Source organism: Pempheris klunzingeri, chromosome 11, assembly GCF_042242105.1.
Source record: "Pempheris klunzingeri isolate RE-2024b chromosome 11, fPemKlu1.hap1, whole genome shotgun sequence".
NCBI lineage: Eukaryota > Metazoa > Chordata > Actinopteri > Acropomatiformes > Pempheridae > Pempheris > Pempheris klunzingeri.
The window spans coordinates 18908920-18931489 of record NC_092022.1 but is presented as its reverse complement, the minus strand read 5'-3'; the positions used below and the strand labels follow the sequence as shown (position 1 = coordinate 18931489).

Genomic DNA, 22570 nt, shown 5'->3' with positions numbered 1-22570 from the left:
CAAAAACCTGAGCGCTCTGACTCAGACTTTATGATGAGGTAACAGTAAAGAACAGCAACAAAACATTATCTGAAAAGCATCCTGTAACAAGAATAAAAGTCTACAGCCTTGCTAGCAGCTCTGTGAGGCACAGCAGTGTTTGGAGCTGAACGCTACCATCAGAATAACAATGCCAACATTTTAATGTTTAGCAGTTCTACTATTTATCATGATCCCCATTTTAGTTTTGCGTGTTAGCATGATAACATTTGCCAATCAGTACTAAACAATAATGACAACTGAGGCTGATGGGAGTGTCATTTGCAGGTATTTGGTCATAAACCAAAGTATTGGACAAATTACACTTGTAATATAAGAAATGTTAATGGATCACCAAGGTTAGTACAGTTGAGTCGTGAGGGGGAAATAAATGTCTGAGTTTCATGACAATTAAACCAATGACTGTTGAGGCATTTCACTCAAAACCACAATTTTGAACCTCTTGGTGGCACTAGAGGAAAAGTCAGGGGATAACCAGAGTCGGTAGGATTCGTCATCTGGAGATTATGAATTTCTCTACAAAATTTCATTGCAATCTATTAAATAGTTCTAGAGATATTTCTGTCTCGACCAAAGTGCATGAAGATGGCATTGCCATCTATAAAGCTGTGGCTAAAATGTAGAGAGCCATCGATCTTTAGTGCTGTAAATGTACCACATCGTGCTAAACATTAACTTACTTTTCTAACAGTATATAATAGTCCATAAATAGATATAGTTCATTGCACATCAAATTTATGACACTGACACTTGACAAATGATACAAATTCATCCAGGCATCGAAATAGCAGGTGAGCGAGCTGAATAACTGTGTTCATACTAATCTGCTGATGCAGTCGCAGACCCATCCCACTTCTCAACTCTATGACATCATTAAAACCTTGACTTCCATTGATAGCCATCTTGAAGGACTAAAGCACCACTTCACATGGGTATACACTCCGTGCTACTCTAAAGTGTTTTAATGTGCTCTAATACTGTACACATGGTGAATGTTAGGGGTCCTACCTTTGAGTCTTTTCTCTGCTCCTTGGTTGGTTTTTCCCCTTGTTGCGGTGAAGGTAGACTCGTCCTCTCTTCACATCTTCCACCACAGTAGAATCACAACATCTTCTGTCCCAGTAAGCTTCACCTTTCCAGCAGCATTTGACTTTAGTGGTATTTGTCACTCTGTAGTAAGTGACAGGCAAGATAGCAGAAGCTCATGTGGCCCATCAACACGGCTGTCCCGAGCCTGGGTCACACGCCTGGCAAACGGGGCCTGAGAGCCTCTTATAATAAATCCATTGTGAAATCCACACATAAATATAACGTCATCTCCACTCTGATGGGAGAATCAAACAGAGCTGACAAGTCATGTATTCAATGATGGATTATGTTTAAGTGTCTTCCAGCTCCTGTCGCAACCATCAGCTACAGCTTGTTTAAGTTATCATATCATTTTTGTATTTTTTCATGTGTGCTGTTGATTTTGATGTTAGATGGGGGGTGGGTTACTGACCTTGTCTCTTCACTCTGGCTGGCACGAACACACACTCTCACACACAAAGCGTCTCTGTCTGAAACAAAGTCAGTCTATTGTGGACAGGGAGGGCACAGCTTCCAGACACATGGGGGGGATTTAACCCGTCACATTCAAGTGATTGGATGGCTTATCCCTCATTGATAAAGTCTTGCATCATTTGCCAAGACTAGGGTGATTTATTTAATAGGCTGACGAAATATGGTGAATTTATGTGTTAAGTGGAGGAAAAAAGATTTTTTAAGGACAAGAAAAAAGAAAATAGTCTTCATAAATATGAATTTATTCAAAACAAATACTCCAAAAAGCAATTTGCTTTGCAGTTCATATTACAGTCAACAACACAGAGAAGTGCAAAATTGCAAAAAGACAGCAATAATCGAATAGTGAATTATGTCACATGCACATTGCACAAACCTTTTTTAATAAAGTGCATGAAAGTGCTAATTTCAGGTGTGTATTTGATTTATGTGTCTATGTCACTAAAGTGTCAATCAAATTTTAAGGTTTACATACCAGACGTTTGTCCAAACATGCATCACTTTAAATTAAATGTTCATGGATGACCAAACATATTACAATTCATCTCCAGGGGGACGTGAATGTCTGCACCAAGTTTCAGGGCAGTCCATCAAAAAGTTGATGAAGCATTTCACAAATAATCACAAATATAAACCTCATGGCGGCACTAGGGGAAAGCCATGGGACCACCAAATTCAATGTGTTTCATCTTCTGGGGACCATGAGCATTTGTACAAAAAATGGTGGACCAACCAACAGATTATTGTCATCCATAGAGTTGCTAAAAATAACCACTGAGTTGAAGCTACAACTATACAGTTGTTCAACAACAACTTTACAGTACAGTAGTTGTACTTAGTCATCCACAGCCAGTACCTCTCATACTACACCTACTCACACCCATCTCTGCTTCATCTCCCAGGCCCTCTCACTCATCCAGTCCTTAGTTCTGCTCACGGCTGAGCGCTCCGCACCGAGCACCAAACAGAGCCTGGCCAGTTTGAGCCGGTTTCTCTCCAGGTAGTTCTGGGTGTCTCTCTGCAGCTGGTCCAGGGCCTGCGGACGACTCTCGTCCAGGGACACCAGTGCACTCAACATGGGGTTGAAGCGGAAGTACACGTCTGGAGCCAGCAGATCGTCCAAAAGGGTGTGGACTCCTTCTGTGTCGGTAGCACTGCTGATCAGGTTGCTGATTTTAGCCCTCAGGCTGGTGGAGGTGGCAGGTCCCTTCTTAGCGCTGTCATAGCGACCGGTGCCAAGAGACAGCACACACTGGAAGGGTTGGTTGGGCCACAATAGACGGCTCTCATGGACAGCCAAGGCACAGGGATTGTTCAGGATAATTCCTCCATCCTACAAAGACACACAGAAAGAAATCTTAAAGTGTAATGGACAAGTTTTGTTCAATTCAAACCCACTCTAAGCCATGTGTGAGCCAAAACACGGAGCCCTGTCAACATCCTGATTCAGATGTTTCTATGTGAGTAACTTCAAGCTTGAAAACATAATAAAACTTAGCAGCTTTATAAATCGCTGTAATACAAAAACATTGTCAATCAGGGAAATCAAGACTCTTTTAACTGAAGGGATTGTAATATAATTTTTTGGGAGAGCAGAACTTTTTCTCATCCCTGATTTACACTTTATTTCATTCTTTCCTTTTTTCTCTTACGTTATCAAAAACATGGTGTCTGTGTGCAGAGCAATCCTGTCAGTAACTTCCTTTGAAAAGAACCAACAGCAGTTTCCAACCTGGTGGATGTCACTTTGTAAGGTGAACTCCTGGAAGTATCCTGGGGCAGCTGATGATGCTCGCACTGCCTGCCACATAGGGCATCCCGAGCCTCCTGCGTAGCGGCTGAGAGAGCCTGGTTTGTGGTTGTAGTTGCGGAAGACGAAGGCCTTTGGACTAGTACCCCAGTTCACCACTGCGCTGACTGCTGAAACCTGAACAGATACCAACAACAACATATGTGATAATTTTACTTTTGCAAAGTGCAACTTTAATGAAACAAAACATTGGTGTTACTTTGGTCTAAGCACAGTTGGCGGCTCTACTTTACTGTAACGTGAGCCTTAAGGGCTGTGAGCCTTAAGGTGATTATGTACAATTTTATTTAAAAATCACCTACCACGGTGTTTGCAGATTCTTACCTTGGGACTCAACTCATCTCTGGCTGTTTTAATCAGAACTCTATTTCCCAGCTTTTCTCTAAATAGGATAAGAATACAAAAGTCCATCAGACCAGACTGCATTGCTGTCTTATTAACATGTTAAGAATGCACTACCTGAACTTGTATATTGTTGCTTGAATCTGCTCTGTAATTACCGTAGTATTGTCTCCCAGGTCTCAGTGTTATAGTAAGAGTGACTCCAGCCCATCTTCACGGTGCCGACTAGCGGGTTCTGCCGAAACACTTCGGAGCCAAAGCGACGGTACATGTCAGCACACTCCTCCAGAGAGAAATGGGCCAGTCCCAGCATGAAGGCTAGAACGGCACCTTTAATTACCACAGGCAGGGACACACAAGTGAGACGTGACATTGTAGATTCAGACTGAGAAGCACTGAGATGCTGTTGAGAATACATTATCATGTTATTTTTAGTAACTCTGAGTTGTGTTGTGTCACCTGTGCTCACTCCACATATGTAGTCAAACAGCTGATGGATCCTCTTGCCTGTCTCAGCTTCTAGCAGCTTTAACACCTGCAAAGGCACCACACCTCTGGACAAGGCAAAGAGAAAATATCAATAAGATAAAGAAGAATGAGCATATGATGTGTTGAGATTCGTTATTTTTGAATGACTGGTCAAGAGGAGCAAGTTAACACGACTTGCTTGTGAATCCAAAATGTATAGTGCATGTGTAGCTGTGCATACAAGCAGGGTTAACATCCGATTCAGAGGCTCTGAATCAGAAGTTAACCGGCGAAACTCATTAATTCTGCACACAGCTCCTGAGCTGAAGAACAAGTGAGACCCACTGCTCGGTAAAAGACTCTCGTTCACTGAGCTATCCAGCTCAAACCACACACCTGCTGAACTGAGGAACAAGTTGCTCATGAGTACAAACACCGTGAGCTGAAGAGCAAAATAAATGTAAAAATACAGAACCAAAAGAATTGTTCATGGGCCTCCTTTCAAGCAAAAATGTCAAATATTCCCTCTGTCCAGCTTTTCAAATGTGAAGGTTTCTGATTGTCTTACATGACAGTAAACTATATATCTTTGTGCGTGTAATTACTCAACAAAATAATTCAATTGAAAATAAATCATTTTCTTACAGTTACCTTGTGCCACCACCATCAATTGAGAGCACCCTAATGCCACGACCTTTGACTGGATCCACATAGCCGATTAGCGCCAAGGTTTCTCTTAAGGTGCTCTGAAGCACCTGGTTATCTCTGTAGGTCCGTCGCTTTCTTAACAAGGTGACTGCCGTTTTCTCCTGGAAATAGAGACATATTGAGGAATTCATTTCGGTCAAATCAGTTCGTTAAATGTTTGTGTCTGTGATTGTTTCACTTCCAACAAACCTGCCACATTAAAGCTTTGCATGATGGGTAACGGATAAGGTGTTCATTGAGTCCCTCCACGCAGGCAGCCAGAGCCTCTGGAGATGAAGTCTGTGCCAGACTGCCAACCAACCCTCGTGTCATTTCCTCTGCCTGCCTCTGGCTCAAGACATGCTGAGAACACACAACCAGAAATCACTAACAAACATTTTCAAAATAATTGCCAGCAATTAAAAGTTAAACGTGACATCACCAAATATGTTGCCTTTACCTTTTGGCTCAGTATTGCCCCACGTGAAGTCATGACAGGTTTGGGCTTACCAGTCTGGGTCAGTGGGCCCTGTTTTAGGTAAGCACCCAGCAAGTCAGGAATAGCGCTTGTGGGGTGGCGAAGGCAGTCCATAAAGGATACAGTCTTCATTCTCTCAGAGGCAGCAGATCCATGTTCCATCTCTAGTAGGGGATTTCTAGCAATGTCCTCCTCCGGTCCACTTTGACCCTTGAAATACCGATTGATGTGATTGGCCATTTGGAAATAGTTCTCCCCAAAGTTAGTGGTATTAGTGCTGCTGTGGAAAAGGCCTCCAGTTCCAGGGATGTTAGGTTTTTCTTGCCTGAGTTGTGACATGGCACGTTCAGTTTGTGAGGTAAATTGAGTTGAAATTTGTTCTTTGTAAGTGCTATTTTCCAAAGGACGTTGTTCTCCTTTATTCTGATCTTGGTCAACTTTGGCAACCTTAGCTCCAAAGTATTTGTTGATGTGTCTTGCAAAGTGAAGGTAGCCCTCCTCCCAGCTTCTGGAGATATTGTTAGGCCCCATTGTTGCCTGATGTGCACCCAGTTTTACTTGAGAAATGTTAGCGTCTTTAGAGTTTGTGATGCCAGTGTTTTGCATGTTTCTCCTTTTCTGCCTCCTGTTTGTCCCTCTGGTTGTAGAAATGTTTTCCAAATTCTCCTGCATTTCAACTTTTGCGAAACTGCGAGAGAAGACTGAGTTAATGTGATTGGCAACGTAACTGTAGCTCTCACCAAATGTTGTTGCCAAAGAGCTGATGTGAAATAGCTGCAATCCAGAATTTGCCTGTGTTGAAGGACTTGTTCCTGAGCTCTCCTGTTTGTCTTTGCCTTTCAAGGTTTGTGTTGAGTCTTTCCCCTCAGATATATTCCTCTCTCTGGCTGCCCGTTGACTTTGACTGCGCCTCTGTGACCTGCCAAGATATTCTGAAGTTGTCACAACAAAACCAGCCTTTTCGGCTTGAGGTACAGTGTCCTTCCTATTGAAATAAATGTTAATGTGTCTGGACAATCGATTAAATGATTGACCAACACGTCCTCCAGGTGAACTCAAACTGAAACTGTTCAGGGCCTCCTCAAAGAGCCCGACTGGTGCTTCAGCTTTTAATGCATTCCTGTTGGAGGATGAGTAAAAACGCACAACCTGGAGATTTTTCTCCTCTTTGGTAAAATTTCTGAGGAAAGGGTAAGAGGTAAAGTTTGTATCACTGTGGTTTACATTATTAAAAGAGGCTATTCTTGTAAATCCGGAAGGATGATGAGGTGACAGCAGTGAATATCTGTGGAGGTCCTGAGCTTTAGCCAGACGAGGGTACTTTCTGAGAAGGCTCATCAGGTACCTGATTTTGCAATATGACCTCAAAGTCTTGTTGGCAGAACATGACAACAAGCTGGTGCTGAGGTAGCGACCCATGCTTGACCGGATGTTGTGAGCACCAATCAATCAAAGTCCAAATGTCACTCTTTAGCTTGAATCAATTTAAACTGTTGTAGCATTTTTAACAGGAATCTAGAGAAGAAAAAAACAAATGACATTAGATCAAAAGGCAGTCCTTTGAGCTAAATGCTAACAATAGCATGTTAATGTTCTTGGCCCAATGGCCCAAGATAAAAAATCAGAGGAATATTGTCTGTACCACATTTTATGCCAATCACCAAAGTCAGAGTGATACATCGTCTTGACAACATTTTGACATGTCTGTTATAAATACTGTTTATGAACAAAACTACATGCAAATTATAATAACTTAATCAAATTATGAATAAAAGACATATCAGTATCTACAAGCGGAACAATAAACACAAACTTTAGATAAAAAGAAAAGTGTCCAAACATCAGGTCAGTCTCAGCTCAGTCTGTTGTGAGCAGAGGCACACTGTCACTTCTACTAACAAGTCACTATTAACAGCTAGTGTGCACTTTCAGGGTGAGCTGATTGCTTACAACCATGTTCCACAATAGCTTTGCACGTCCACTGTTTCCAAGTACTGTGTGCCATGTGATGAATGTGACATGAAACCTCAGGGCAAATACATCTGTCCGCATGGCTTGTAAATAACATCCTGCAAGTAGATCTATGTGTGACATAGAAATTAGAGAACACAGGCAGTTTTGACATAGGTTGCACACATATCCTTCGAAAATAGGAAGAGTACTTATAATTTTGTGAAATTAGTATATTCTTAAACACTGTGGTGCCTCCACAAAAACAAAGGCAAACAGCTCGGGTATGCAGTAGTCAAACATCTACTATGGTTGTATTCGGCTTAAGTGGGGGAAGGTCATGAACCAAAGTAGCTTATAGCTACTCTAACCTTGACAGAAAGTGTCTGATTACAGCATTCACTAAAGATTTACCTGAAACACAACACCTAGCTCTTCTGTCTTCACAATTCCTCTTGAAGTCATTTTTCTGTTCTTTGAAATCCAGCACACCACTTGGTATAAACTGTCATTCTTTCTACTGTGTTTTGATCCTTTTCTCCTGCTCTACTTTCATCTTATTGGTTGAGCTGAGCTGGGGGGTGGACAAGCACGACCAATGCTTTGTGAGCCCACACAGGCTTGCAGTCATGTGCTGTCACTGCTGACTGCCGGACTTCAGGCACAGGACTAAAATTAGGGAAGGGGTGATAAGTTAAAGGGTCTCGGTGAGCTGTTATTAGCTGCTTTGTACGTCAGTGCACAACACACACACACACACACACACACACATCCCTCCCTCCAAAACAGACAGGGCTGTTAATATGGTCACTGGCTCTGTAATTCATAGAAACTGTGCACAGGCCACAAGGTACATGTGATAAAAAAGACAATTACAAGTCTGCAGAGGTTATTTAGGTTACAGCTTCAGATTGCAGCCCACAAGTTACAATACAAATGTGTTGTTTGTATGGGGTACCAAAGACATACTTACTAGCTTGGTACAAGTGGAGAAGTACAGGAAACAAGAGGGTAACAAATTTGCCTCTAGGGGGAAGCTAAATTACACTGTAATGATTTTGAATTACCCCGTATCTTTTGAGTAATACCAGGTACAAACATTGTACCAGCAGACCTATGTCCAGCTAACATATACTATGAGTAATTTTAGGAATCATAGCTCTGTAATGATTTCTAAATTCATTAATATTTTGAAATACTTTCCGTAATTTATTTTGCCAGTTATTACCCTCTTATTTAACCTTTTGTCATCTACACTTGTACTAAAATATAGGTTATATAAGTATATAAATATGGTTTATGTATAGCCTGTGTATAAATAATGACCCAGTAATTTGCAGGCTGTAATATGAAGCCTTACGTAAAATGCATTTCAGTTAATTACATAGCTGTTGTGGACTAGAAGAGCACAATACAAAAAGCATGTGAATCTTACTGAAACACGTCTTTCTTATATCAGAGAGTATGTTTTGTAAACACTGATGTCCTAAAGCCACGACTCATATAACCTTTGACAAGCACACGCTGTTCTGCATCGCAATGTGTTGTTAATGAAACATGATCACACCAGGAGAGACTCCCACAAGATTAAAAACTCTATGTATATCTGCATCTGTCCACCCAGCCCACTTACAAATTACTTACAATGAGGAATTCAAATGAAAAATGCCAGCTCAGGCAGTTTCCTTTATTGTCAGAACCAGTAAATATTGATTTCACCCACTTCTTTAAGACAGAAACTGCTGAACTCATCATTTCTGCTTCTATCTATCTATCTCGTAAAGAAGAACTGTGAAGAAAAGGCAACTTTAAATGAACAAGTCAATCATGTTGTGGTCAATAATCAGGACTGCCATGTAACACAATTCCTAAGGAACAGTTTCATGCTCACAGCTGATATTATTTCAGACTTACAATGACATCTAGTGGCAGCTTCCTGGCAGTCTGGTTCTCTATCTGCTTTTGAATGAACCTTAATCTGACAAGCTGCCTGCGACAGGAAATTGACTGCGTTTTGCTTCAATGATTTTCTCTGTACTGTATATTAGTCTCATATACAGAACACCGTTACTCTCTGTCTTTTGCAGTGAGGCTCTTTCTCTGCACTGTCGTGTTTGTTATGGTTTCGCTTTATTTTTTCTCTCTCTTTTGTCTGCTCATCTGTCAACTTGCCATTGTTCTTGTTAGACGAAACATCAGACTGACTCACAAAGCTCAGAGTTTTACATGATGAGAATACGAGCATGAATTATTGATCACAAAGTTCCTGAGAAAACTGGGTTTTAAAACAGCTCGTGCTTTTTAGTCATATATCCTTGGACACTTATATGATGCTTAACATTATACATCAGTGTTAAATATTCAGGCCATTTCCAGCAGACTGGAGAACCCTGTTTTCGCTTTTATCTTGCACTATCTACATCTCATATTACTGTCGTCATTTCTATTTGTGTATCATGTGTCAGTGTTTGTATTCATTTCATTACTTAAAGAGAAGTAAGTGAGGTATGTTTAACAGTATTTACTAGTAAAGAAATTCTGCACCAAAGGATGGCTTCACAACATTCACATTTTAATCGGGCAGCAAATATTTTCCTTCAGCTAAGAAAGACCTTAATAAGAAACCTTATTGAACACAATCAATTGACTTATTACACGCACTTTTATTATAGTTTTCTGTTGTCAAGAGTCATTGGGTTTTCTTTTCACAGCGTCCTGTGCTGCACTCCTCCCCACGTCCGGTCCACTTTAAGCGATTCTTTGCAAAGATGGCATAGGACTTATCCATATACGGTCTCAAAGGCGGCCACATCATGAAGCGACCCAACCAGCCAAGGCCCACTGCACCATACATGACTGCGAATGCTGGAATCCCACGGTGAACCTGCCAATACTCAGGAGGTTAGCTACCACATCATACCACATTTAGGCTTGTCTGTGAAAATATTACAAAATGGCAATTTGACAGAATATAGTCCCAGTTCAATTAGTAGAGTATAAGTTTACCTCGTCTTTCTCATCGATCACATGCATTTCCTCCATAGCCATCTCATAGCTGATGCCGCTGTATTTCTCTCCATCATAGCCTGGCAGGGAGATATCGATAAAATCTACTTTCTCAGGCTGGTTTCTCTGCAGAAACTGGAGGAACCGGATCTCCGTCACACATATGGGACAAAGCCCATCATACAGCACCTGAAAGAGGGCAGGGAATAGGTGATAACAGCACTGCTGTCTACAATTTTCTGTTTCGGATATTTCATCCATGTACACATGAGCAAAATGACTAATAGTGGAGATGAAAGAGATTTATAGATAATAACAACTTTAATAACATCATCCTTTTTTCACTTTCTTATATACATTCTATGAACCATAGACTGGATTAAAGAAATGGACGTAGCCACAGTGACATCACCCTTTAGTTGGTAGACATCTTGGTTTCTGAACCAGAGGCGACTTTCATTCTCCCACGTCTGATTGGTTAGGTTTAGGCATGGCCTGCCATCCATGGGTAATAAATAAATCAGCTTGCTTAAAAAAAAAATGTGGGTAGAAATGAACGGTCTGTGATTTGTAGGCATGTCAAACCATTGTTTAGATAAGGGCATATTTCCAACTGGCAACACTGTACTCTAAATGGGACCATACTTTAAAATAAACTCATTAGAAAAAAGTTGAGTGTGAAAAGAGAGAAGTTGGCGCATTGTTTTACGGGTTTTCATACAATCTGTCTTCTTTGTGCAAACAGCAGAGTCGCCCCCTGTTGGCCATTAGAGGATTGCAGGTTTAAAGCACTTCCGCATTGGCCTCACCAGAGATGGTTTTGGGATATTGTTATTAACGTATCATTGGCTTCACTTTTCACATACATCCACTTCTTATATACAGTCTATGGCTACAACCATAGGTGACTGTCCTTTATGATGTTTTCCTAGAGACAGACGTCCCACTCTGTTCGTCCCTTTTAACGATAGGATGGAGGTGTTTCCTGGCAAACATCTTTGTAGTACAAACACTGTTTGACCCAAGATAACTGAGGGAATAAACCAAAAACAAACGCCTTTTCCAAACTATCCTCTGTCGCCTTCAGCGCTGCTGCAGTTAAATAAAGTCAGGTATGAATTCACTGAGCTGTGCAGTAATACAGTAACACGGAGACAAGCTCACCTTCACATCTGCACACTTGGAGCTGAAGGTCCGATGCTGATGTCTGCAGAGGGAAGGTGTCACACTTACTGCCGCACTTGACTTTACACAACTGGGCAATCTGCTCAGTCCCGAGACCACACAAGTCCTCACTTTGGAAAACATCTGCTCAAACAGTGAACGCACCACGACGGCAAAGCTGCTAATAAATATGTGCAACTAACTATCTAGCCGCACAGACAGGTAAAGCTTTAACAGCACCTGGCTCTGTTGTGTTACACAGTACCATGCGTGAGTTACACAAGCGGTTGGGTAACACACAAACAGAGGACGTCCGCTGATGGGTCAAAATAAACGATCGTCAGAAACCTCCAATGTTACAGCAAACAAAAACCTTCATGCTCACAATCACAACCACAAATGTTAGTAAGATAAACTGAGATGTTTGCACACTAAGGAGCTACAGATAAATAAAAGTGTCCAGCATGGCTGGAGGAGGCGTGGTGACGGAGAGGAGCCTGCTGCTGCTGCTGCGAGAGGTCTCACTCCTCTGTTTTTTCCAATGCAAATAATAGTGGAACACTCCAACTTCTCTAGATAGCCTGTTTCTCATAGAGGATATCTTTTATTAATAACCTTTTTTTTGTGATCTTTTATTAGTACTCTATTAAAAGTCACAGTGTTAGTTATAAATTGTAAATGTAAAATTACAAAAAGGTATAAAGGTTTAGCATCACAGCACTTTTAAGCACATTCAAAGTAGGTCTGTTCACTATGCAGAATGGACAATCTTAGAATAATGCACATTATGCTATTGGATTAATAAAGTCAATCAATCAGTCAGTCAATCAAATCTAATCTTATCTCAACCAATAGTAGTAGATCATAAAATACTTATCTTCGTATATTCTTTGTCATTAATCTGAATCTGCAAAGTAAGTCGTAGCTAAGGTCATGAAATAAATGTGGAGGAGTAGAAGTGTTGTAGAGAAGAAGTATAGACCAGCAGAAAACGGAAATGCAGTGCTTGAGTAAATGTACTTCCCATCACTGTAAGCTAGTGACATTTGATGATGTCCTCAAGTTAAATAATTTTTATCTATCTATCTATCTATCTATCTATCTATCTATCTATCTATCTATCTATCTATCTATCTATCTATCTATCTATCTATCTATCTATCTATCTATCACATAGAGAGTACATAGGATCACACAAAACTTTTAAACAAAGCGAAATATTGCATTTCTACTCGACAGACATTGGTTCTTAAACGTGTCTACTGTTGACTTTAGATGTATGTCCTCAGATCAAAGTCTCTAGCTGGTTTGCTGCTTTTTGGCGTGTGGTCACTTGTATTTATCGTGGAAGCACACGTGATGAGATCAAAGACCTTACAGCAGGGGCTGAGGGAGTCAGCCACAGCCTGGTACAACCACAGAGTTCATAGCCTGGCCAATACAGTTTGAAGGATTGAGCAGAGGTGAGCTCCTGTGATATGTCGAGAGTGTGTGTGTGTGTGTGTGTGTGTGTGTGTTAGGATCTGCATTATGTGATTATTACCATTGCTTTGAAAATGTGCAGATGTTTATACTTTGCTCACTTCTTTTACCTGCTCCTGTGGCCCAGACGGCGAACCAGACATGCCCCCTGCAGCAGCAACCAATCTAGGCTACACCCCACCAGATGGAGGCTGGGGCTGGGTTGTCGTCTTTAGCGCTTTCATCTCCATAGGATTCTCCTACGCCTTTCCCAAGTCCCTCACCATCTACTTTAAGGAGATTCAAGAATATTTTGCAGTTTCCTACAGTCAGATTGCCTGGGTGTCCTCAGTCATGCTCGCTTCGATGTATGCTGGAGGTCAGAGGCAATCATACATTTCTAACAAGCTGGTATTCCCACACAGCCGAGTTCTGACTAAGCAAAGCAATAATATCATAATTTTTGTCCTTTATCTAACTAACACAGACATGACGTAAACCTCTGGTGAAAGAAAGTACTAGAAAGTGAGTTATTGCTCTCCTCTGCACAGGACCTGTGAGCAGTATCCTTGTCAACCGCTATGGCAGCAGACCTGTGGTTATGGTCGGTGGGGCCATGGTTTGCACTGCCATGGTGCTGGCTTCCTTTGGCACTACAATCATACATCTGTATCTTTGCATTGGAGTAATTGGAGGTAAATAATAGTTTTTTGTTTTTGCATTTCTCATCATTTTAGATAAGCTTATTTTTACCAGTACGTTTGCTGGTGTTCTCGGTAATGTTTGCTTTCCGTTGCCCGGTTGTGACTGGCTGACGCAGGAGGATGCTGGTTGTGTTGCGACTGTAGCAGACTGCTTTCGATTATCAGGTCCAGTCCACTAGTGTTGTTTGTGCCCTTGTGTGGGGTTAACATGGGCCACTCTCTGCCGTGTTTAAATATTTGCTCAAATCGTGAAGAAGCATCCATGTCCTGATGCTTTCAAAGTAATGCAAAGACTTGGGGTAGACTTTATTCTTTGAGAATGTCCCACCAAATCAGATGCATTTAGAAAAACCTCTCGTGCATGCCCGTATGCCAGACCACATGATCATGCTAATAAGAGCGAACAAACAAACTACTCAGACTTCAACTTTAATCTGGTAGAGACTCTTCATCCACAGGTACTGTAGCACAGAAGAAAACTGCACATGGACCCGTGTCATCTTGGAATTCAACTGTTGCAGCCATAAAATAACATATATTTACAGAAATTATAATATGGGCTGAAACTGATTATAATTTTTATATTAATCTGCAGGTCTGCGCACTTCATCAATTAATCGCTTTGTCAGTAAAATGTCAGAATATAGTGAAAAAACACAAGCATCTTCGGATTCTGAAACCAAAAGATAGTCAGTTTATTATCACAACTAATAATTGATTATCAAAATATGTACCAATGAATTATTTAAGAATTCTCTAATCAGTTACTTAACTAACTGATTCATATAAAATATTAATATAAATTGTTTATTTTACTCAGAAAGACATTTGTAGATTTGAATCAGATGGCCTTGGTACAGTTCATAATCTAACTGCTATTCATGTTAGCTGCCTGAGCTTCATCTCTATATCAACATTTCTGAAACCTGAAATAATATTGAATAATAAAACTGGATTTCTTTAGCAGCTAAAAATGCCATTATCCAACCCCCTCAAGGTGGACACGAGGGTTTTATGGTGTAGTTTTATGATGTAGTTTGTAATTAAAACCAAAGCCATTATTCTTTTCCAGACAGTGTGTAACACTGAGTGTTAACAATATCATTCTGGTAAAGCTGCTGCTGATGAAGAGGACCTAAAGTCAATTTGTTCACATGTTTTCTTCTAAAGAATTATATTATTTTATTATTTAATTGTATAATTTGTATGATAGCATCAATATTTCAGATACAGCAGCATCACAGGTTTTTATCTGTATTCATTTAATCCAAGCAGAATCCATTATTTATGGGAAGTCAATGAACCATTTTATTATTTCAACAGGTTTTGGCCTCGCCTTCAACCTCCAGCCGGCTCTGACGATCATAGGAACATACTTCCAGGTCAAGAGGCCACTGGCGAATGGGCTCGCTATGACAGGGAGTCCAGTTGTTCTGTTCACTCTGGCTCCGCTCAATCAGTTTTTGTTTGACTGCTTTGGCTGGAGAGGGAGTTTCCTCATTCTGGGATCCATTGTTTTGAACTGCTGTGTAGCTGGTGCTTTGATGAGACCAGTCAACAAAAGTGCGAAACCCAAACCAAAGATTGAAGCACCGGACTGTAACGGGTCAGCCGCAGAGGAGGCGGCTACTGTGGCCTCCAGTGCACTGTCAGCTAACCTTCTGACTGAAGAAAACCCAAATGAGAGCAGGAGTCAGGGCTGCGTGCATAAATTCATAGATGCCTCACTCTTTAGGCACCGGGGCTTCCTCATTTATCTCATTGGTAATGTAGTCATGTTTTTTGGCTTTTTCGCGCCTGTGGTTTTTCTGGCTCCGTATGCCAAACATCAAGGGTTTGATGAATATTCAGCAGCTTTCTTGCTCTCTATTTTTGCTCTGGTGGACATGTTTATCAGACCAGCAACTGGTCTCATAGGCAACACCAAGTGGATCAGGCCACGGATCCAATACTTTTTCAGTTTTGCTGTTTCATACAATGGTGTTTGCCACCTTTTATGTCCACTGGCATCTGGATACAATGGTCTGGTTATTTATGCTGTCTTCTTTGGTCTGGCATTTGGGATGGTTTCTGCTCTGCTCTTCGAGGTTCTGATGGACCTTGTTGGAGCTAAGCGCTTCTCCAGTGCAGTTGGACTTGTCACCATTATCGAGTGCGGGCCAGTTCTTCTTGGACCTCCACTTTCAGGTTTGTGAATCTGGAGACATGGAGATTTTTATTAGAGATTATAAATGCATACAAATAATGTAGGAATTTAGAAAATGGCGACTAATTACGCATGCATCTTCTTTTTCAGGGGCTCTGGTTGACATTTTTGGGGATTACAAGTACATGTACTACGCATGTGGAGTATTCATGCTGGTGCCTGGCATATTTTTTTTCATCATGCATTACTACAATTACAAGAAATTGGACGAGGAGCAGAGGCAGAGTGCGGCTGTGGAGATGAGGACTTGTGATGAAGTCGAACAACTTAAAAAGAGCCAGGAGGATAAAAAGGCGCATGAAACAGATGGATGAACTTGCTGAGTATGATTTTATTTTAGTGGATGCACAAAAATGACACTGCAGAGGCTTTACAGCAGGGCTTCTGGTATATGGGGTAACATTGATACGTTTCTACTATGGATAAGGTTGTAGGACTCTTTGGACCTTCAATACATATCTGCAGATCAACATTTGGTATTTCAATAGTTATTTTAGGTGTTTTATTATTATTGTATAGTGTGACAACTATAACTCTAATGGTCTTCATTCATACATCAACCAGAAATGCTGCTGTTCGTCCCACTGCAGTTATCATAATGCCTCTATAAACTAATATGATTGCTCTTTTTTTTATTTGGTGGCTAAATAAAAAGTAATTTTCTCGAGGGTCTGATAAAACTGGTCAAAACTGACAACTCAGAGCCAGAGACTGTTTATTAGCATGTTTTCACCACTAGATGGCACTGGACACTGTCATGTGAGAAGTCTAGATGCAAGACATCTGACTTATTAAATTGCAATTAAACAACAGGCATCTTCATTGGAGGTTTTGGTCTTCACCGCATTGCTTTCCAAAGTCAGGGTCCTGACCCTCCCACGGGCCACCAGATATTATGAATGGCACGCCAAGGTTGGCGCACAAAAAAAAATTGGAAGAAATTAAATGTCCATTGTAAATAATACGGACTATCTCTCTGAAAATACCTTCTCTGAAATTCCTTCATGCTGCCCAGACATTTAACTCCCACTTTAAGAGAAACATTTTTTTTATATGCACTCATATGCACTTCAGGTTTTAGTCTACAGTAAAATACATTTTCAGTGTTTTGGGGAGTTGTTTCACTGAGGAACAGCTTTAGTGCTGTCATAAAAATGCAGTATGATGTTCTGGAAATGCTTTAGCATCGAACTTTTAAATAAGTGTGAGGAGTCCTATGTGCATTTAAGAATAGTATTGCATTTGCATGTGTGGGTGAAGAGCCGAAATGTTTACTTGGCCTCAGTGACATAAGAAGTACTATGCATAGAACACCAACACATTTATAATATTTACAGGCCAGTGCTGTCTTTAGTTGTTTATGTATTTTGAATTGACACTTTCTTAGCTGCTGTCTATTAGGAGTATAGTGAAGAATCTAATGTTAATAATAATAATAATAGAATCAAAGATTCTGACTTGTCTAATGCACCGCAGAGAAAATACCTGACAGCACATAGATTTTGTGATCTATGCCAGGTCACATCATCCTGCCACAGGTAAACCTTTTTATTCAAACAGAAACACATAGCAGGATTATAGCCCTTTAGCGCCAGGCCTTGAACACCTGCAATACAAGACACATAGTGCAAAAAAAAGATCAGTGCCATTATTACAGATGTATGCTTAACTGATCCATTCTTATCATGTCCCTGCAAGGAGCATATTGACTTGCTTTTTCAGATAGACGAAAATTGCTTAACTGCGTGAATCAATATGTTTATTTATGACCTTAGATAACATTATTTGAAAATCTGATAAACAGTGTAAGTCCATGGCTCATGGGTGGGTGGTCTTCTCTTTGGATCCTGCTTGGATTTCAATCAATTACAAACCACTAGGTTGATTTAGCACCAATGTAATACTAGGTTACCTTCATCCAATGGGGTTTTCATATTGCTGGTGGGTTACTTACCTGAACTGATTGCACTGGCCCAGTGTCAGACACAGGTCTCTGTGGTGAGTGTATAAATATATCTAATGATAAAGGATAATGATGAACTATATACTGTATATGTTATCATTCAGTACATCATTACCCATACCTCTATGTGTAAGGCGCATTTTATATAGGGCTGCAACTAATGTTTCATTTAATTATTTATTAATCTGCCGGTTATTTTCTTGTTCAGTAAAAGTAAGACAATAGTGACAAATGCCCATCATAGTTACCCAAAGCTCAGTGTGACTTTAAATGTCTTGTTGTCCAAACATGAAAATTATTCAGTTTACTGCAATTTAATACAAGAAAAAGCAGGAAAGCATCACATTTTAGAAGCCCAAACCATGAATTGACATTTTTGCATTTTGAAAAATTACTTGTTTAGTAATCAAAACAGTTGCTCATAAATAATTTTGATAATTGACTAATCGACCAATTAATGGACTACATATTTCAACTCAAATTTTATATATTGTTGGATATAACCAACCATATTTTCATATATTATTTATGTGTTTTGAATGTAAAATCTTAAGTAAAATGATAAAGTAAAGTAAATAACTGCCGGCTGTCAGATAAATGCAGTGTAATAGTATGATATTTCCTTCTGAAATATGGTGGAGTACAAGTAAAAAGTCATAAAATCTGAATATTTGAGTAAAGTACAGATACTTCATATTTGTCCGCAAGTACAGTGAGTGAGTAGATGCACATACTTAATTTTCACCACTGTGCATATTACATTAAAATCTGCAAAGGTTACACATATTATTACCAACCAGTAACCAGTAAGCTGTAAATAACCCAAAAGTACCCAAGTTTTGACCTTGTCGATATTAGCGTGTACAGGGGAGCAATGGATGCATTATTTAATACGATTTAGCAACTGTTTTGTTTTGTAATCTGTTTCAAGGGAAAAGATAAGTTAATGGATAATGAGTGGACACAAAGTTAGAGCGTGAACACCTCCAATTAGTAGCAGTTCCCATAAACTCTGTATCATCTCCTCGCTGAACAGCTTGAGCATAATCACTGTGATGAACTGTGACTGATGTCAGTAAAGCTGACTTTAATTGGGACCAAGGAGATTGAATCCAGGCAGCTCTTCGTTCAATCCCTGTGATGACTGCTACCGTGGTGAGACATGATGCTTTAACTACGCTGCTGGTTTGAGCAGTTGCGCCCCAAGTGCTGATTTAACCACACGGTAGGGACGTCTGTAAAAAAGAAAAAGGAGTGATACTGTCTCCTTAATCCAACATGTTTGTTAATAATCTCTACTAATCTTCTTTAACCACAGCAGCAGAACTAATCTGTCCTCACAATGTTTACACTCGGAAGGAGGGCAATGCTATGTGAATACCAGAGACATCAGAGTTTATTCATCAGCCCCGTGGACGGAGCTGTTAATGACACAATGCTGGTCTAACCGGGGCAGCTAACACGAATACACAGGGCATCATGACATGGTCTAGCAGACAGAGGAGCGACTGCCACATCAGTCCATACAAGGAGCTCTCAATCACACCATCCAGAGACAAGATGTCTCGTGTCCTGAAGTGTGTCTTAACTGACTGTTGTCCCTGATGAAACACAAGATTTACTGAGATCATTTGGTGAAAATCAGTAATCTTTGCAGCTACCACCGATGAAGGTCACCTTGATATTCATGTAGAGTAAAATGATCTTTATTCAATTTATAGTTTTGAACAGTTTTATCCAACACGAGCAGCCAACATCTGAATGTATAGAGAGAAAAACAGGTTTTCTTTCACTGTGCCCAGTCCCTGAAGGGGAGCCTGAGTCATGTGAAAGATATCAGCTTTACAAAATGCTCAGACAGCTGATCATAGTTGTTAATGTTCATCTTGGAGGGACATTTGTAAACAGATATACACAGGGTAGGCCATGTATGTAGAGGGGTAAAATGTAACTTACTACATTTAAACAACTACCATACTAAGGTACAATTTCAATGTACTTCAGTTTGCTCCTACTTTACACTTCTACTCCACCAAAGTTTCGAGTAAATGTCCTACTTCACTACATTTATCTAGCAGCTGTAGTTACGAATTACTGGAGGCTGGGAGTTTACATAAAAAATCATGTGCTAAGGTTGTAAAATACGTCATTAAAGATTAAACCTGTTTGCAACTAATGAATATTTAAATATAATGAATAATGTGAATCTCCAGAAGGATATAAAAACCTCAAAAACTTTTACCAGCCTTTTAGCATAGATGATGGGGCAATTTTGTTAACATACCGTTGCACATTTGCACATCAAATGGAACAACATTACAAAGCGAATGTAATTTTCCTCTCTTTTAACTCTGTCTTTGGTCTCTACCGACTCCTGAAAAAATATCTGCCTCTTTAGATGCTAAATGAGCCACTGTGTTCCCCAACTAGTCGCTAAATTTGTCAGTTTGCTGTTTAATGGTGAGCAGGGAATATGAAACAGGAGTTTTAGAGAGTTTTTTGCACTGAAAACTGCTGTCTGCTGCAGCCAAAGATGGTCTGAAGGTTTAACAATAAGGAAAAAAATTCATTATAAAGCTCCTTAAAGTTGAGGGGAGCCATGCATTCAGGTGATAATTCTCTGTAGGTTTATCACCACTAGCAGAAACTCCTTTCACAGTGTCATATTGTTTTCACCTTGTCATTTGATTATTCATTATATTACATATTATGAAATATGAATTATAGCCTTATGTAAAGCATCTGAAGACTCCTACCTCAGGTGCACTGTATTCAAACTGTAACTGTAAAAACCTTTTTAGCAAAGTTTCATAATGAGAAAAAAAATGAATCTCAACAATCTTTGCATGAATACCACATTTGGATGTTTATGTCTTTACCAGGCTGAGGGAGTTTTACAGACACTCGACCGGGCAAACTGTGCTGTTGTTGGACATCAGACTTCCATGTGGAATTCAAATAGGACAAAGCAAAGTACTCATGAAGACGGCAGTTTTTTGAACCCAGACAAAAGAGGAACTTAAAACCCTAAAGTACTCAATCATGACTAATGCTTGTAAAAGAAATTGAGTCGCAAAGCAAAAGGACTTAATGAGATTATGTTACTCATAATTAACAATCTGTGAAACACATTTCCCAAAACTGAGAACATTACGTCTTTTTTGTCCGCCGTCGAGCCTAAGAATGTATGAATTATCATCCAAACACACATTTACCCCACTTTTCAGAGTTGACAATGCAGAGCCCCTGACCAATATCCTTAATCTGCCACTCAAAATACATTTAGCCTTTGTGAGAACAAATGTGCGCCGCTGAAACACTGGTTGTGTAGACTCTCTGCTGCCTATTAGAGCCATTGTTCCTCTTTATCTGGTGAATACAGACAGCCACTGAAGCTTGCATGTCTGGGGACGGTGCTGCTGTTGTGTGCATATTACAGGAAGAATACGAGGATTGTCCTGTGGATTATGATCTCTCCTTTGAATACCACACTGATTTGCACCTCTATATGAATTTTGATTGAAGAGCTAAAGGAGTGGATGACATAAACTACCTGCAAGCAATGCATCTATGCACTGTGCACACATGCAGTCAGATGCAATCTGTGGCATGTGGTTGATAAAAAGTAAGTGGGTTGTGTTATCAGTCCATCAGGGCAGCACACTTGAGTGACCAATTCGACCCGAGAGATAACATTGTAAGGTTTCATTTAATTCTTCAGTCATGATTTGGAAAACTGTATTGAATCTAAGATAGTTCCCAATCACCATCTGCAGACGCCTGAGATAGGCGTCCCAGCGTCATGTCCTCGGGGATCGACACCCAGGCCTGGCTGAGACTGAGAGCATGACAGAGAGACTGGGCATGGAAAAGGGAGAGGAGCAGAAATAATTATAAGAGCAACTGAGGCGTATCGCCTTGTCCTTGCCTCAAAATGAAAAGCAGGATGAAACATGATGGCACAAATCAACTGCAAGCCCATGTACAGTACCTGATTTACTCCTACCATCTGTGTAATTACACATCAGGAACCTTGTAATACTGGGATCCAGTTACCAAATTGTGTCATCTGCACATTTCTGGCTGGGACCCAGAATAGTTTTGTGATCATTACCCTGAACTGAAATTGTTGATGAATACGGAGCAGAGATGGCGGCAGCTCCGTCTGGGAATGTGGGAGGCATTAATGATTAACTTATTTTGATACCCAGATCGCACTATGTTGCTCTATTGTCGCCTGGCAGTGCTGAAAGGAGTATACTGGCCTTCATAAGTGCGAATGAGAGCTACAGTGGCTAAATGGAATCAGTGTCATCAGTGGTTCTTTGTGTTTCAAGGACAGTCTCTCCTGAGTCTCCGGCTGACATGACGAGGCTGTTGACTGTCACAGCTACCTCGCTAAGCCAGCCAAAGGTGTGTGATTAAATTCCCATTCTTTTGCTAAAGAGAAATGGACACATTTAGAAGCCCATAAACCATATGGACAAGCCAATAAAATGTCTTTAAAGTAGATCCTATTGGTTCTCCCAGAGGGAAATGACAAAAGAAAAGGATGCCTTTGTGCACAGCACACAGTATGTCTGAACATAATGTTTGTTTTTTTTCAATCTCATGTAGTTGAGAGAGAGTTTTAAATGAGTTTTCAATAGCTACACAGGTGGAAATAAATTAATTCAAAACCTGATTATCTGGTTAATACTTTCCAGAAGTATTCTTTTGCCATTTTGAC

General features: G+C 40.3%; 3 protein-coding genes across 3 annotated transcripts; 1 reads left to right on the top strand and 2 right to left on the bottom strand.

Moving 5' to 3' along the window:
* Positions 1-1883: 1883 nt before the first annotated feature.
* LOC139210129 (calcium-independent phospholipase A2-gamma-like) lies at positions 1884-7849 on the bottom strand. Its single transcript, XM_070840107.1, has 9 exons — positions 7752-7849; positions 5370-6902; positions 5120-5272; positions 4874-5031; positions 4214-4308; positions 3913-4084; positions 3737-3794; positions 3335-3529; positions 1884-2935 (listed from the first exon to the last, which is right to left on the bottom strand). Exons 2-9 carry the CDS (start codon positions 6804-6806, stop codon positions 2477-2479), a joined length of 2727 nt encoding a protein of 908 aa, XP_070696208.1. The 5' UTR covers positions 6807-6902; positions 7752-7849; the 3' UTR covers positions 1884-2476.
* Positions 7850-9912: 2063 nt separating this feature from the next.
* LOC139210201 (uncharacterized) lies at positions 9913-11982 on the bottom strand. The gene is made up of 3 exons (XM_070840200.1): positions 11508-11982; positions 10344-10532; positions 9913-10221 (listed from the first exon to the last, which is right to left on the bottom strand). Exons 1-3 carry the CDS (start codon positions 11649-11651, stop codon positions 10027-10029), a joined length of 528 nt encoding a protein of 175 aa, XP_070696301.1. The 5' UTR covers positions 11652-11982; the 3' UTR covers positions 9913-10026.
* Positions 11983-12919: 937 nt separating this feature from the next.
* On the top strand, positions 12920-16318 carry LOC139209885 (monocarboxylate transporter 2-like). Its single transcript, XM_070839772.1, has 5 exons — positions 12920-12970; positions 13117-13347; positions 13520-13663; positions 14996-15859; positions 15969-16318. The coding sequence occupies exons 2-5, from the start codon at positions 13131-13133 to the stop codon at positions 16190-16192; spliced, it is 1449 nt and encodes a 482-aa protein (XP_070695873.1). The 5' UTR covers positions 12920-12970; positions 13117-13130; the 3' UTR covers positions 16193-16318.
* The last annotated feature ends 6252 nt before the right edge of the window (positions 16319-22570 follow it).